Source organism: Centruroides vittatus, unplaced genomic scaffold (genome assembly GCF_030686945.1).
Source record: "Centruroides vittatus isolate TY-2023 unplaced genomic scaffold, ASM3068694v2 contig_564, whole genome shotgun sequence".
Classification (NCBI taxonomy): domain Eukaryota; kingdom Metazoa; phylum Arthropoda; class Arachnida; order Scorpiones; family Buthidae; genus Centruroides; species Centruroides vittatus.
The window spans coordinates 982,875-999,013 of NW_027122335.1; the positions used below are offsets into that span (position 1 = coordinate 982,875).

The 16,139-nt window shown below is 29.7% G+C and overlaps 1 protein-coding gene across 2 annotated transcripts in view; it reads right to left on the reverse strand.

Annotated features, from left to right (window-relative positions):
• Window positions 1-487: 487 nt before the first annotated feature.
• LOC136978952 (cytoplasmic dynein 1 light intermediate chain 2-like) overlaps window positions 488-16,139 on the reverse strand; it is a 47,874-nt gene continuing 32,222 nt past the window's right edge. Inside the window, exons 8-14 of one of the 2 annotated variants that reach the window (XM_067274798.1) lie at window positions 13,624-13,735; window positions 7,855-7,956; window positions 6,511-6,603; window positions 6,249-6,366; window positions 6,111-6,134; window positions 2,256-2,378; window positions 488-880 (exon numbers count right to left, since the gene is read on the reverse strand). In XM_067274798.1, the coding sequence (XP_067130899.1) occupies window positions 804-880; window positions 2,256-2,378; window positions 6,111-6,134; window positions 6,249-6,366; window positions 6,511-6,603; window positions 7,855-7,956; window positions 13,624-13,735 (649 nt within the window). In that variant the 3' untranslated portion in view covers window positions 488-803. Of the gene's footprint in view, window positions 2,379-6,110; window positions 6,135-6,248; window positions 6,367-6,510; window positions 6,604-7,854; window positions 7,957-13,623; window positions 13,736-16,139 lie in introns of both variants that reach the window. The other variant, XM_067274799.1, reaches the window with a different exon arrangement.

Consider the following 16,139-nt stretch of genomic DNA (forward strand, 5'->3'; position numbering starts at 1 on the left):
AGACAGACAACATAATTTTTTTGTGTAAAGCTGGACAATCGGGAACTTTTTTTGCCAATTCTTAAGTCGAATTCACTCTTTGTCGATTACACTTATGAGTTTATTATTTAGAAATCAAAATTCAAAGGATCTGTTTTCACATGGGAATGAATTAAAACTTATATCGGGTTCCTGTGTAATTTTGGAATTCAATTCAAAAGCTTTGCTTTTCCTATTGCTATTCATCTTTACTCCTGACAATACACAAGAACAATTCAAACGACCCAGATAAAATTTTGTTTTTAAACACCAGAAGGTGAGAATCTGGTAAAAAATGCAAATACATGTGTAAGTTTACAAAAATTATACAAAAACGTAAAGAATCTTTCGCTTGTGCGTATAGGACGACCTAGGTTTTTGAAGCAGTGAAAAATGGATAAAAACCTCGTCTTATATGCGAGTAAATACAGTATTTCAATTATAAGAAGGAAATTCATCACAATCTATCCAGATCTCTAAAATAATAATTTATTTACAAAATGATAACTAATTTACACAATAACAAAATATTAAAGTGGGCATTGAAAATTTAATAATCGTTTAGTTCAACTATGAAAAGAAATTATATAACAATGTCTAAATTGACCGAATAGTAGAGAGCACTTAACAAGACTTATATTTGGAAACAAAATAACTTTCCCATAAAATAATTTGATTACTTATATTTTTTTTTCCACATCACAAAAGCAAACAGAACATATAATAATTCAACAAACCACTATTTCATGCTAAAGTTCCTTATCATTGTATCTGAAGTTCACCTTCTATTCAACTTTTAAAGTAGGCACTTTTGACATTATATGGGAAAACGATAAATTATTCCAAGTCCAACATATATAATCTACGTATAAAAAGAAACATTATTATAATATTACTTTTATTGTTACTCATTTCAGTAATAAATGTCAACATTAGTTTGAAAAGTGTGACTGTCTAACTGTTAGATTACATTAAATACAATGTTAATACATAAGCAAAATAAAACCATTGTAATAAATATGTTTTTTAATAATTTATCAATTATTTAAAAAGTGAGTATTTATAAAATCCTACAAAAAATTTTTATTCAAGAAATGAGTTTGACTAAGCAGTTTTAATAAGACAACTGAATATCACTCTTGGTCTATTTCTTAGAAAATACACTAGAGTAATGAATAAAGGCCTTATTAAATTAGAAATAATTCTTCCAATTGTTAGTAAAAAAATAATTTAACAATAATTGCAGGTAATTAGCAATTATTGTTAAACACGTTTCAAGATTCCATTTTAAATAAATATAGCATAAAACACATATTAATGGCACAAACAATATTACACTTTAATGGTAGTTAGACAGTCATTGCTTTGACATTTTACAATGATCCCCTTTTAAATATTGCGATATGTTTAACTTTTTAATTTCCTAGTGCAATAAAATTTGATTTGACAGTTTCAGTAACTCTAAAACACCATTTCTATTCATATATGGGGATGAGATAATTAAACTGTAAAATTTTCACTTGAAAACATTACAAAAAAAATTCTTATCTTTTTTTTACAGATTTATACTAAATTTTATACAAACGGTCTCTCTTTTAAAAATTATCACCAAATCATTTTCTGGTCAATTTATGAAAGATTCTCCATATTATTCTCAACTGCCAATTTTTTTTTTCTTTCGTTCTTTACGAGTCAATAAATTATTTATAAGTGACATATATTTCTTTTCATGAAATAGAAGAAACATTATTTTTGTGTAAAATCTTTGATCTCATAAAGCTATATACCATGCATAGTTTTAAACAGATTTACAACTTATATTTAAAATTAGTACTAATTAATTAATGTACACAAAAAGTTAATCTTTTTAAAAAGATAATCTTATATGAAAAGTGCTAGAGAGAACATACAAACTTTTTGAGTGATTCTTTATACTATTTGTTCATATATATACATCAGCAATCTTTTGGCCAAAACAAACTTTTAATTCCAAAATAAGTTTTTAAGCCAATCACAATTATCACTTGTTTATCCAAAATTCCTTCTCACAAAGAGCAGCACTTTACACCTGTGATTGACACTAATGTTTATAAGGGAAGGATAATTTGGACAATCAAACTATTGTCCATTCTTATCAGTTCATCACATTATTTTCAGCTGCCTTTAAGCTGGCCCCTTAACAAATAAGCTTTGCAATATTAAAAAATCAAAATATATTTCCTAGGAAGATGGATTACTTGAATCATCTGCTGGGGATGATGAACTTCCTTCTACATTTGAATGGGCAGGAGATATGGGTTTTTTCATTCTTGTCATTCGATCTAATTCTGCAGCTGCGTCATTTCTTACAGCACTTTTATCTATTAAACGTAAGAATATAGATAAAATCATAAGTTTTTCATTTGTTCAGCAAGTTAAAAAATAAATTAAAAATTAAATGAAATATTTTTTTATCCATAAAACTTTCATAAAATTTATCTATGCAATCATTTGGACTTTTAACTAAAAAAATATAAATTTCATTTACAAATAATTATGCTTTATTACTTAAATTAAAAATGGTTTGTAAACAATCTATATATCTTATAATTTAAAAATAATAAGTTATACAGTGGTGCCTCGTATAACGTACGCCTCGAATAACGGACCCTGCGAACAATGGACTTTCTGTTTGGCCATTACGTGACTCGAGCAACGGACTGGCTGCGAACAACGGACTTTCCGGCATAATTGGTGACTGCTCCATGGGTGCGTTCTTTAATAGCGGTCACTCTGCTTCTCCGCTACTACGGGAGTGCGCTGCTGTTTGTAGGCATTTAGGAACGACAGTGAAAGAAAGAAAGATGGCGGCGCCCACACTATCGATAGTATCATGATGGAGGAATGCATAATTCTAAAATATGAGCTTTTAAAGGCAAAAGAAGAGTCCCAATTGTAAAATTAAACCATAAAATGGATTATTTGTTGAAAGAGCATTCAAAATAGCCACGAAAAAAATTAGAATGCCGGCTACCATTTGAAAAAAATTCGTAAAGACACTTACATCACTGCGTGCGCTAACTCGCGCTTTCACAATTTCTAAATTTTCATTCATAAAACCACATAATGGATCCGGAAATGAAACTATCTGAGCCATGGAGGACACCATGTTGCTTTCCACCGTAAACTACTGCTACAAGCGGCCGTTTTGCTGTTCGACGATGCATGCTCCCACCGGAATTTAGGAACGCGTTCCGCAGGAATTTTTAAACGGATGTCGCTCGCGCAGAGTTACGCGGAGGAATAAAAGAATGCACCCCATGTTCATTTTTTTATGATACAGCACAGTTATTTTATGCTGCGGAACGAATTAGATGTTTTAACGTATTTCTATGGAAAAATGCATTTCGTATAACGGACGTTTCACTTAACGGACATGCACCTGGAACAAATTAAGTACGTTATATGAGGCACCACTGTATTGATATTGTTTTGCAGTAAGTCAAACTGGTTGTTTTTCTCTTTTTATGAAAATTGAAATTGATTCAATACAAAAAAATTGATGCAATTTATTATTTTTGAATTACGTTTGCAACTAGTTTTATTTAATGAAAAAATTGATTGCTAAAAAGCTGTACAAAATGAAAAATACAGAAAATAAATTTTTTATTACTGATATCACTTTCTAATAAGAATTAACTATAACAATAAAAAATTATTGCTGCCATTGCATCAAACAGTGGCTATTTCAATAGTATAAATCAGAGTTCTGCATCAGTGCACTGTGGAACAATGCCTGCTCTACGTGGAGGAAAAGCACAGAATTTATGGTAGGAACATGAATATGATAAATATGTGTCAATTCAAAAGGGACAATGATCTGCCCATTACATATTTATTGCCATTAATAATTGTGACAAAAAAAATTCTAACCAGTTTCAAACTTTTATATCTTTGCAGTCATATTTCACAGAAAATGTGCACATGTAAATTTGGTGAGTCATATGTCATAGTCATCATCTCAATTTTTTGTGAAACAATAAGCAGACAATGCCTCTGTTGTTTGCACCTACGATCATGGAGTTGAGACCCTGATCATGTGCTTTTCACACTAGAATTGTGTAATGTACTGTACACCTCTTTTCTGTATGCATACCTTCCGTCAAAGATGAAGGAGAAGGGATTGCATGAAATATTTATAATTCATTAATGTCTGTTCTGTAACTTCTGGCATGAGATAGAAGACACACAACCCTCAATTAAATTGGACCAATAAGTTTTCATAATTAAAGATGGTAGCGATTTCCTCATATAATAGGTTGATATTGGCAATTTCTGCAGGCAAGGTTGCAGTGTTATTAATTGAGTAATGGTAATGAGATAAGTGTAATGTCAACAATAACACCATTTGGGTGACTGACATTAAAAATATTTGCCTAAATATTATTTTCATTGGATCATATTTGCAACATCAATCATTTAATTCCTACCTCATAAAACCAATTTAACTGTTTGTAAATAAAATTCAGCAGCAATAATTGTTATGATTACAAATGCATTTGTATTACTGAAAGTTAAAAAAAAAAAAATGCAAACACATTTGTACATTATTATTGTTTACTTGTAAAAGAGTGACATTTTAACATAGGCTTATAAATAAAAATAACTTAAATATTATAGTATTTCATATTTAAAATATACAGGCAACACTCATATAACATCTACAACATAATTAAATTATGGCAAGTTGCATATAACATGGTATTTTGGTATTTCTAAGCTTTTCTACAAAAAACCTTGCTATTATGTTAGATATTTTGACATTTCTATTTTTTTTTCTTTTTTTTTTGTAAATCTTCATTGTTAATTTGCTAGCCATTAAGAAATAATTGGAAAACACCAAAGATTTATTTTTTTGGTTAGAATCCTGTGTTAGATTCTGTGCTACTGAACTTGTACTTGTTTTGAAATCACAAAATTTAGTAAATTCAAACATCACATTTGTCTCTTAAAACTCATAAATTTATTAAATTTATTTTGGATTTTATTTAATTAATTATTAATTTATCTGGGTATGTATCACTAAACTCTTTCTTTTGAATCATACTGAAATATTTTCTTTGTTCCAGTCTTAAATTATGCCCAATAAAAATTAAAAAAAAGCACACTCAAAACAGAATTCTCAAATTAAAGATACAAACTTTGGATTTTCTTGCAAAATATAAATCAATTAGATGTTTCAAAAAGTTTAGGACCTGGATTGTGGCTTCATTGAGACTTAAAGAAATAATGAACAGAAAATTAAAACTGATATTGCTGCAGAACTTCTATTTCTGCAAATATAATGGATTTTTGTTAGCTTTATGAATGAGCCCCTTTTCTTATTGGTATTTGTGACTGCTGATACAACAATCTATAATGTAGAGATAAAGTTAATTAAACTTCATAACTACATTAGAATGAATGGCAATGCCCATAGTGAAGACAAAACATAAATGAAATAAAGAAAATCGAGACAGAAACCTAAAATTATCCACATTTCAATCATCTGCGATCAGAATATTTGTACATACTGGTTGAGGTTTTGTATTGAGAATTTTATCCTCAAATAGCTAATAGCATCAAATTCTCTTACATTAAGTACTTGTAAATCAGGATCAGACTCTGAAGCAAAGATTGTAAGCTGCAACTATTTTTATAATATTAAAAATTTTGTAATATTATCTTCTCAATAATAATCATGTGGAAATTGCAAAATGTCTACTTTTAAAAGTGTATCATTGGGAAAAAAATAAGAAAACAAATTTATAATTTTCAACATTTTAAACACATTAAAAAAAATCCAAAAAATAAGTAGTTTGTCTATTTATTATTATTATTACTTTTTGTCAAATTTTCTTAGAAGTTTCACAATTCTTTAAAAATATTTTGTAAAATAATATCAAAAATAAAGTTTGTTTAATGCTCAGATAATTATTGTAATTTACATAAACCACAGTAAATAAAATTACCTACATACAACATTACAGATCAAAAAACGTGTATGTATAAATAGCCAAATCCCAAAATTAATAGTAATTGATCTTGTAATAATATATAATAATTTCTCTCACCTGGTAAACTATTCCATGCTAAGGCTAAAGTATACATATAAAAATTAGATCAAATTTAAATTTAATTTAAAATTTAGATCATATTATGAATAGCAACATGTAATAAATTATCTTTAATATTTATTGAATGCTACTGACCAGGAGATCTAACAGCAGAGCCTGTGGTAGCAGTTGGACCTGTTTTTCGATTTAACAGGCTATTAAAAAAGTTTTGCAAGACTCCTTCACTTCCTGCTGCACTCTTCATACCTTCCATCTATATAAAAATTAACAATAATAATTTGATGAAAAATAATAAAATAATTTTTAATATAAAATGTAGCATAAAATTCTCTTAGTTAAAAATTTAAATTCAGAGATCATACAAAGTTTGAATGTAATAGGATTTAAAAATATTTACTTTTTTTGGAGATGCTTGAACACCTGGTGACCCTGATAACCTCCTATCAGCTGTTTTTTGAACACCAGCAGGACTTCTAATAGGTGACTCTTGCTATAAAAAAAATATATCATTCAGACTTTGATCTTCAGAATAATAATTAATAATAATGAGGTGCTTAACTCTAATCCCTAGTCAGTTCTGGGTAATGCCAACAGCAACTACATCAAGTTGACCTATGAACAGTGAAAATAAAAGGACACATTCGACATTGACCATTGAGTGAATAACAAGCTCAAAGGCATGGGCCTTTGTCTAAAAATTATGCTATCATTTCCCTCCAGAAACTCTGTTAACAGTGAACAAGACAAGAATAAGGCTATTGTTGAGAGCCAACTTGTTGACAACTTAAAAACTGATAACAGTTTGTTTCCTGAAAGAAAAATTTCAGAATGGAAAGCTGTTACAAGCAAAAGAATAAAATCCAATAAGTGTCTCAAATAGACAAAAAAAAAAAAAAAAAATAAAGATTGAAGTTATGCACATCTTATATTTTGTTACAATTGTCAGGATGAATCACAAACAGGCTGGAGACAAAAACTTCATTTTACTAAGAACAACATTTGAAATTATAATTTGAATATATATTTATATAGAATAAATGAGCAATTATTTATCGTGACACGACCATAATGCCAGGTTGCAATTTTTAATTAATTTAATTTAAAATATATGCTCTCCATCTCAAATTAATACTGTAGTGTCTTTCCCCTGTATATCATACTTTTAGCAATGGAGTTGTGCCAATCATCTAACTCCTTTCAGGGGAAAATTTTTGAATTGAAATAATTTGGTTTGCATTGGAAGTTCATATATAGTTAATCAAGGCCTCCTGCCTCTAAGCATTCCATATCTGGTCTTGAATTTCATTTATCTAACACACTTCTTGAGATTAAGGAAAGACAGATGAACAACAATGGGAATTTATAGGTCTACAATTTTTTCAAATTGCAGCCAAATGAAAATGATAACCCAGTTTATTGGAAACACATTATTTCTATACATATTTATGTAAGCATGCATGCACATACATACACACCCCCTATATATGAAATTTCCAATAAATATTTTGAAGATTGTTTTAACAATTTAATTGCAAGTGTTAAATACACATTACTGGATGTTCAAATAAAAAATTCTCTTCTTTTTTTTTTGTTTCAAATAAAGATATTAATCATTCAATAAAAGCAAACAGAGTGTAATTATTTATAAACAAATTAAAAAAAACAATATATGTTTAAATTGACAGAAATATAGAGTAGAATCTTATTAATATAATTCATTATTATTTTTAATTTGACTTACTGGTCTTCCAGTTGGTGGAACTTGTTGTACAAGTAAACTTTGTTGTTTACTAAGAAAGAGCTGATCATCTTCTGAAGTTACTTCACTCTCCCTTTGCATTGGCTACATAAAAAAATTACATATTAAACTGATGTAATAAATTCAAAATTATTTGAATGATAAATTTAGTTGATGATATGAGTTTAATTAAAAGTTTACAAGATAAATTATTATATTAAAATTCAAAGTATTTATTTTATTTTAATGTTATATTCATTAACAATAAATTATCAAAAATTAAAATATAAAAAATAGAAATAAGAGATTGAATACACGTTTTTTTAAGCAAAAAAGAAACACAGTCAGGTTTACTTATTGAGCATCAGATAATAGAACATTTCCACATTCCTGATTTTCTTCTCTACATTTTACATTAACAGGACTTCTGTTAACATAGTACAGCAGTCTGTCTAAATGAGTGCCATATTGGTGTCTTTTTAAAAAGCAGCAGGCTGCATGAGAGAGCACTACTCTAAGAAAGATTTATAAGGATCAATCTTTAATCATACAATATATCACCACCCACAGTACATGACAAAATAGAAATTTTTTCACAACTCAACAAAATATGTTTCTTGTAAAGATGTAATGTTTTATTTAAGCATGACGATAAAATATTTAGAAAAAAATTTTACAGACTACAGACATTTTACATGATCAAGGAAATGACTGAAAGAAAACTGAGTAATCATATCCAAAAGAAAATTATGGATTTCTTTAAGTAAGTTTTCTTTAGATTGTTTATTATATTATGATAGCACAAGTAGTTCATTTCCACATTTGTAAATTATAGAATTTAAATATGATAGAAAGTAAGTACAATACTGCAAGAATTATTTGTTTTTAGCAAGAAAGTTATATGCTTTTATACTACAGGGTGTCCCATAAGTTTGTAAATAGTTTAAAAACTCATAAAAGTTGAAAGAATTTGTGAGAACTGAGGGGGTTAAGTGGCGAGCTCGACCCCGCTTATTGGCTTCTCTGTATACTCAAAGATGACATGCTTTGAATATAAAACAAATTTACTAAACAGATAAAATTATACAAAGAGAGTACAAAAATAGAAGATACGATGTATTGGGTTGTTCAGAAAGTAATTTCGTTTTTTCCATAGAAAAATAAATGCAATATTCTTATAAATAAATAAATATTTTATTGAATTATATATTGACCATTTCGGTCAAATACCTATTGTCATTGCTTCTGGTAGTAGTGGAACGATTTTCAGTCGGACTGTGTCGTGCTGAATCGAATGTTTTTGATACTAAATTTACTTCTAAAGTATAATTTTCATGTTTTTTATATTCTTTAATATATTTATTTTGTTTGTACAAAATGCAGAAATAATTTTTAACGATACGATAGCCTCGATGATTATTATAAAAATTTTCGTTAGGCTTAAAATCGACGAAAATTCAACACGAAGCGACACGCAACGGAGAAAAATTTGAACATCGGACAGGTTAATGTATTTTTTCGTACAAAGTCGGCAACTGGAACAAATCATTAACTGGAAGGACCCCAGTCCCCAATTGGTTCCACTTATCGACGCTCTACTGTATATATTGACCATTTTGGTCAAATTCCTGTTGTCATTGTTTCTGGTAGTAGCATGATTTCACATTCATAAAAATTTTGATCATTGTTTACAAAAAACTGATCCAAGTGATTTTTGACATTGTCATTTCAAGTAAATATCTTACAGTTAAAAAAAATTTGTATAGACCGGAACAAGTAATAATCTGAGTGCCCCCGATCTGGCGAATATGGTTGGTGTGATAACGCATCCCATCTAAGCTATAACAGTTTCTGACGAATTACCAAACTTGTGTGAAATTTGGCATTATCATGGTAAAACACTACACTTTGTTTGTTGATCAATTCTGGCCTTTTCTGTTTGATGATATTACTCAATTTGTTTACTCGATGGCAGTACACTTTTGAATCAATTGTTAAATTGTCTAGTAAAAGCTCAAAAAAAATTTCTTTAAAATTCAATCATAGAGAACATCTCTTGTTAATAACATGTGGAACCCATATATCAAGCTTTGAAATGAAACCAATTCATTTTAAGTAATAATAAACGGTTCAATTTAACAGATTTAATCTCTTAGTGATTTCACGTGTTGTTTTACGGCAGATTGCTTCAACCAGTACCTTTATTTTGTTTTCATTGGCTTTAAATAGCCATTCAGAATGTGGTGTATCTTCGATATTAAAATTGCTAGAACACAATTTTGTGAACCAGTTTTGGCACTCTTTCTCTCAACACATCTTCTCCAAACATGTACCACAATTTTTTTCTTGTTTGAACAGCATTTTGGTTTTTTAGTTATAAAAAAGCAAATTATGCCAAAATGATGCTTTTGATTTTCCAAATTTGATGGGACACCTAGAAAAAACAATTGTACAAATCAAACAAAATTTTTTACAAATAAGCCTTAAAATGTCAGCTGTCGAAGTGTATAATGAAAATGTGGTTTAAAATAAAACTGGCTGGTAAAAATACATCTAATTCCTCTAGTAATAAAAAAATGAAATTACTTTCCAAACAACCCAATAGGTTAAACAGTTAATAACTCTATTAGCGCGACATTGATTCAGGCGGTCTTGTCGACACTTCTTTGTGGCTTCCGCGGTCCGACCAGATTAGATTTCCATATCAAAAGTTAATATTAGTCTAACTTATAAACTATTCGGGCAGAGAGAGAGAGAGAGTTTACAAAAATGGTCCAAGTTAATACCTCATGATGATTGCTCACTGTTCATGGATCCTGGTTTCTGCTTTGTCTGGAAGACATTCGTTGATCTAGCGGAGTATCGGAAGTGGACTGCTGAAGAATTGGCAGAGATTATGGCAGCTTTGGATTGGAGGTGACCGTTGTGGATGAGGTGGGACGGGTCCTGTATTCATTGTTGACTGTGTGCTGTCTGTCCTGAGGACTGTGTTCAACCCCCTTTTTATACCCGTTTTCGAGGGAGCTGACTTATGCTATCCATGATGTAACCCATTCTGTATCTAGAGGTTGTTTATACTAATTGTCAGAAATCGAACGTTTTGTCAAATTTATGATCTATTTCTATCCGGTATTGTTATTCATTCAACCTCATAAAATTGATAACAGCTGTCAAACAAACTGAATTAATAGCTGGAGGGGACTAAGATCAGAATTTGTCTTGTGACCTTAGTAATAATTGTTGATATTCGAACTGTTTTATCTATCAAGAAATCACAGGAAATAGGATGTGTGTGGGTTTTGTCTGGTTTGGTCTTCTCTTTCTCGGTGACCTTTTGTTTGCCCCTTTTTCCCGGGGGATATTGGATTGGAATATTACTTTACTTGAATCATTTAATTACCTCAATATCAGCCTCTCACATTATCCTCCACTTTTCTAAAATCACACCACCTTTAAAACCAGTGTGATTTTTCCTAGTACGACGTTTCGAAGAAATGGGAAGTTTGTGTAATCACCCACGCAGTGGTGCACCACGTTTATCAGAGGTCCATACCTCTGATGTGGCTTTGCAAATGGAAACCAATCCAGCAGGAGTGATTTGACCTGAACCTTTCTTCACTCTCTTCTGTATCCTAAATCTTTGTAAAGTTTCAGCCAGAGATTCATGGCTGAGATAAAACAACTTCACCAATAGTGCTTTATCCACTAACGTCAACATCATAATGAAAACCGTACATCAGTGCCAGTAACAGGAAAATTCAGAAATGAGCTGTTAATCGTACACCTTGCATTTTATAAGACTCAGATTTGCACAATTCCAGTGATTTTCTTGTGTTCAGCACACTCTCTCGACAAAAATTTGAACTTTTTTTTTCTCTACCCAAAAAAATACTCCTTCATAGGAATAACTTTTACACAAACCACATTCAAATATACCAATTCTTTCAACTTTTATGAATTTTTAAACTATTTACAAACTTATGGACACCCTGTACATGTCCCATCAGAAAGCATTCAAAAATTTTGGAGCAAGAATTTTACATCTAGGCCTCCTACTGTATTTCTGGGAAGTAGAAGTAATGTGACTGAAAAGATATAATGTATTTACTGATTCTTTGATAAAATGATAAAATTGATGACATAAGAGACAAGCAGAAACCAATTTGTAAGTTACAATAAAATTAGATGATAATGGATTTTGACATTTCCAAATGTGTTATAAGTTATATAGAGCTTCTAACACATGAAAAGATGGAGAAATTTGAAAATCATGAACAAGTCCTTGGGTAATCTTGTTAGTTTGGGTAAAAGAACGGTCTGGATAAGGGCAATCCCAAGGGTACTCTCTTAAGCAGACTTGACTGTACTATTTATGATTTTTTTTGTTGTGAAACCGTGTTATATTGTCTTAGAAGTGTTGAACACAAGATTGTGTTAATAGCAATCACATGGCTTTTTCCACCTTTATTTAGTTGATACGGACTGTTGACTGATGAGGGGCACAAGGCCCGAAACGTGTACTGTATCAACTAAATAAAGGTGGAAAAAGCCATATGATTGGACTAACACAATCTTGTGTTCAACACTGTACTATTTATCTTTTGCACATGCTAATGGCTTTACTTTTGCTTATTCAATATACTGATTTTAAAACACACAATGGATGTCTTATAGTTTATGTTTAAATCTTACACATCAAACAGTTTTCCCCTGCAGCAAATAATAAATTATTTTTTAACAGTTGACAAAATTAAAATTAATTTTTATCTTATGTTTTATATTTTTCCTTCCATTGCAATTTACAAGTTTAAGTGGTATGCTTTAAATGTTTACCAAGTAAAATATATGTAGAATTCTGTAAATTACATGTTGAAAATAAACCTCATTTAAAATTGTTTATTATGTCAATCTTTGGATTAACAATCTTGCAAAACGCCTAGTTCAGATATTGTTAATAAAAAGAATTTTCCCTCTCTATGTAAATGACATTTTGTTACTATTTAATGATTTCAGATAAGCTTCTTTCCTATTTCATGGAAATTAATTACGGTATAATAAAAAATGAGTTATAAAACTGAGGATAAATTTTTTACTTTAAATTATAGGCAACCACATTGATTAATTCTTTCATGAAATTATTTCCAGCTAAGCTTGCTAATTTTTCAAATTGTTAATTAAAAATTATTGAATATTATAATGAGTTTACTATGACTATAATCTATTAATAAAACTTATTGCACTGATGTAACATCTGGTTACAAAAATAAGAGATTTTATTAATCTGTAGGTTTAAAGAAAACTTTTTAATCAAGAAATTTCTAGATAATAGTGATCAAAATCAAATATCACTGTCTCTAATAAGAGAGTATCATATAAAAAATTATTAATTTTTAAAAAAAATTATTTATATCAATTATTTACATGAATTTTTTTACTATGACAGTTTACTCCAAGTTTGAATCTGTATTATTTATTTTATTTAAATAATATGTATTTATTGACTACTCATACATTTAGGACTAATTCTTAAATTCTTAACAACAACAATCTTTAATTACAACAGCAACCTTTAATTAACTTTTTACAAAATGCTTAAATGAAGACATTTTGTAATTAAACTGTTTTAATATACAAAATGCATTAATTACAATATAACATTATTATAATTAAGGAATAATAATGAAATCCTAGTAAAAACTGTTTTAGATAAAAGCATCAAATGTTCAGAAAAAACTACAACTAATGTACAAATATATAATATAAACAATATACCTTTCTTGTAATTGGTTTGCTAATAACATCTGTATAAGGATCATCTGGTTTAACAGATACTAAGTTTTCATATAAAATGGCTATTTTTTTGTCATTGTCCCAACCAGATGGACTGAAATACAAAAATACATATATACATTAGAACAGCAGTATAGATATTTAAAGACAAATTTCAAATCACATTATTATTACAGTAATCTAAATCACAATAAAATTAAATTCTGTATGCACTGTAAATAAATTACAGTACCTCAAAAATCCTCTCAAATTCCTTCCAACTGTGTATACCTGACCATCTTAGATCACAACCACCTCTTCACTTCATTGAAATAAAGAGGTGATTGTGACCTAAAGTGTTAAGAGTGTACTACAAGGCACATAAGCATCAAAAATAGAAAACAATAAGCGTCCATTAACAGTAAACTTTGCCTCAAACATTCTGCTATTCTATCTTCATGTAGCTGTTTTGTTGGCAGAGGAAATTATGTTTAAAAGGCAGTTTTGCATTTATAGTATACAGTACATAGAATATTTCACTTTTAGACCACTTTAAAAGTGTGTTTTGTATTATTATACTTTCAGAGTGTAGTCATCACTATCATTGAAGTAAAATGGTGATCTTTCCAAAGAGGATCAAATTGCATTTGTTATAAGGACTAACAAAATCTATTCCAGAGGAAACATGTTATATTAAGGCAGTACTCTAAAAGAAATGATCAACTTCAAAAGTTTCACTATATTTAAAAATACAACACAATAATCTAAGCCATTTATTTTATGTTGTTCGGAGACATTTATACATAAATCCTATAAATAATAAATTTATTATTTTTAGATCCATTAATTGTCTAATCATTAATAAATTTGTGAAACAAATCGATAATTGACAAATATCAAAAACATTAAACAGTTTTTAGTTATTAACATGGCTTGTAAATGAATTGTTTAGAATAATTTAATACTGAAATAGGTGCATCAACATTTTTAGTGGCATTAATGATTAAATAATTTAATAATCAATTAATTTAAAAATAAAAAAATAGTTTGATTAGGAGTTAAGTTTCAACTCTCACTACACATTCCATCTCTGAAGACAAAAATTAACAGTCAATGAACAATTATTATTATTATTTTATGAAGATGAAATGTTAATTCTAAAAATGTTTCAGAATAAATATGATTTTGATACTTAAAAAGTTAAATGAATGTATAACACAACTACGTATTGTCATCAGGAAAACACAAACCTCTCAAGATACAGTGGGTGATCAGTTAACGAACATAATCCATTCCAAGACTTTGTTCACTATCCGAATTGTTCGTTAACCGATTATCGATTTAACATAGGTTTTAATGGGAATTTGATTAATTCATTCTGGAGACCTCAAAAAATAAAAAATATATACTTTCTTACTATGTTTGTTTATATATAATAATAAAAATACATAGACAGTCTTGCAATTTTATTAGTCACGTTTTTTTCCGTTTGTGGGGGTTAAAGAATCTGTCTAATGTCAATTGCTTTTCTCTCTACTTCAGGATTTTTCAAAATTAATAGCATTGTAATTGGAGAGATCCCCAAGCCTATTAATCTCACCTTGGTTTGGATGCCATTCTAAGGGCTGTTTCACACTATGACCGACTGGGCCGACCGGTCCGACTCCTAGTCGTATTGCCATGGCAACAGCAGTCGGTCGACAAACTGGTCATTCCAGTCGGACAGATTTAAAAAGTTAAATATTTGTAGTCGCGTCGGAGCAGTCGGTGAGCTACAGCCAATGAGAGCTTCGAACCTATAACCAATCAGAGTTTAGATTTATCCGAAGTTAGAAAATGGCGGAAGGTAAAGTTTCTTGGAAGCTTTAATAAACGAAGTTAGAAAATATCCATGGCTTTATGATATTCGGCGAGCCGATTATAAAGGCGACATTGAAAAAAATAATTGGTTAGAGTAAAGCAAAAGGTATCCAGCTAAAAAAATAGTCTTAAACTTCATATTAACGAATAGACGTAGACATATCTAAATGTAATTTGATACACTGAATCGATTGGTATTAAAAAAATATTACTTACGATCAACCGTTTAAAAGTTACGAACGATTTTTTATTTCCATCTATTTGCTTCGTTTAAGAACAACTTTATTAAGAAATACGCAGGCACTCATCGATATTAACAAAACGAATTACTTTAATTCACCATAATACATTTCATTTACAAGAGAAAGCGACATTAAAAATGCTAAAATGGTGTCGTTAGCCCGCGAACACACGACAACCTTATAAAGACGGCCATGTTTTCTGTTTAAATTGAAAAACTTACCACGATTGGCTAGTGTTCTGATCTGTAAGACGCGTTCCGATTGGTCCTTACGAGTCGGCCACCGACATAATCGTACTCAGTGTGAATTCTTTTACTACTAGTCGGCCCGATTATAGGCTCGGGCGGGTCGGACCGGTCGGTGACAGTGTGAAACAGCCCTAAGACTGTCATTCTGACTCCTCCCACTTCTTCAAAA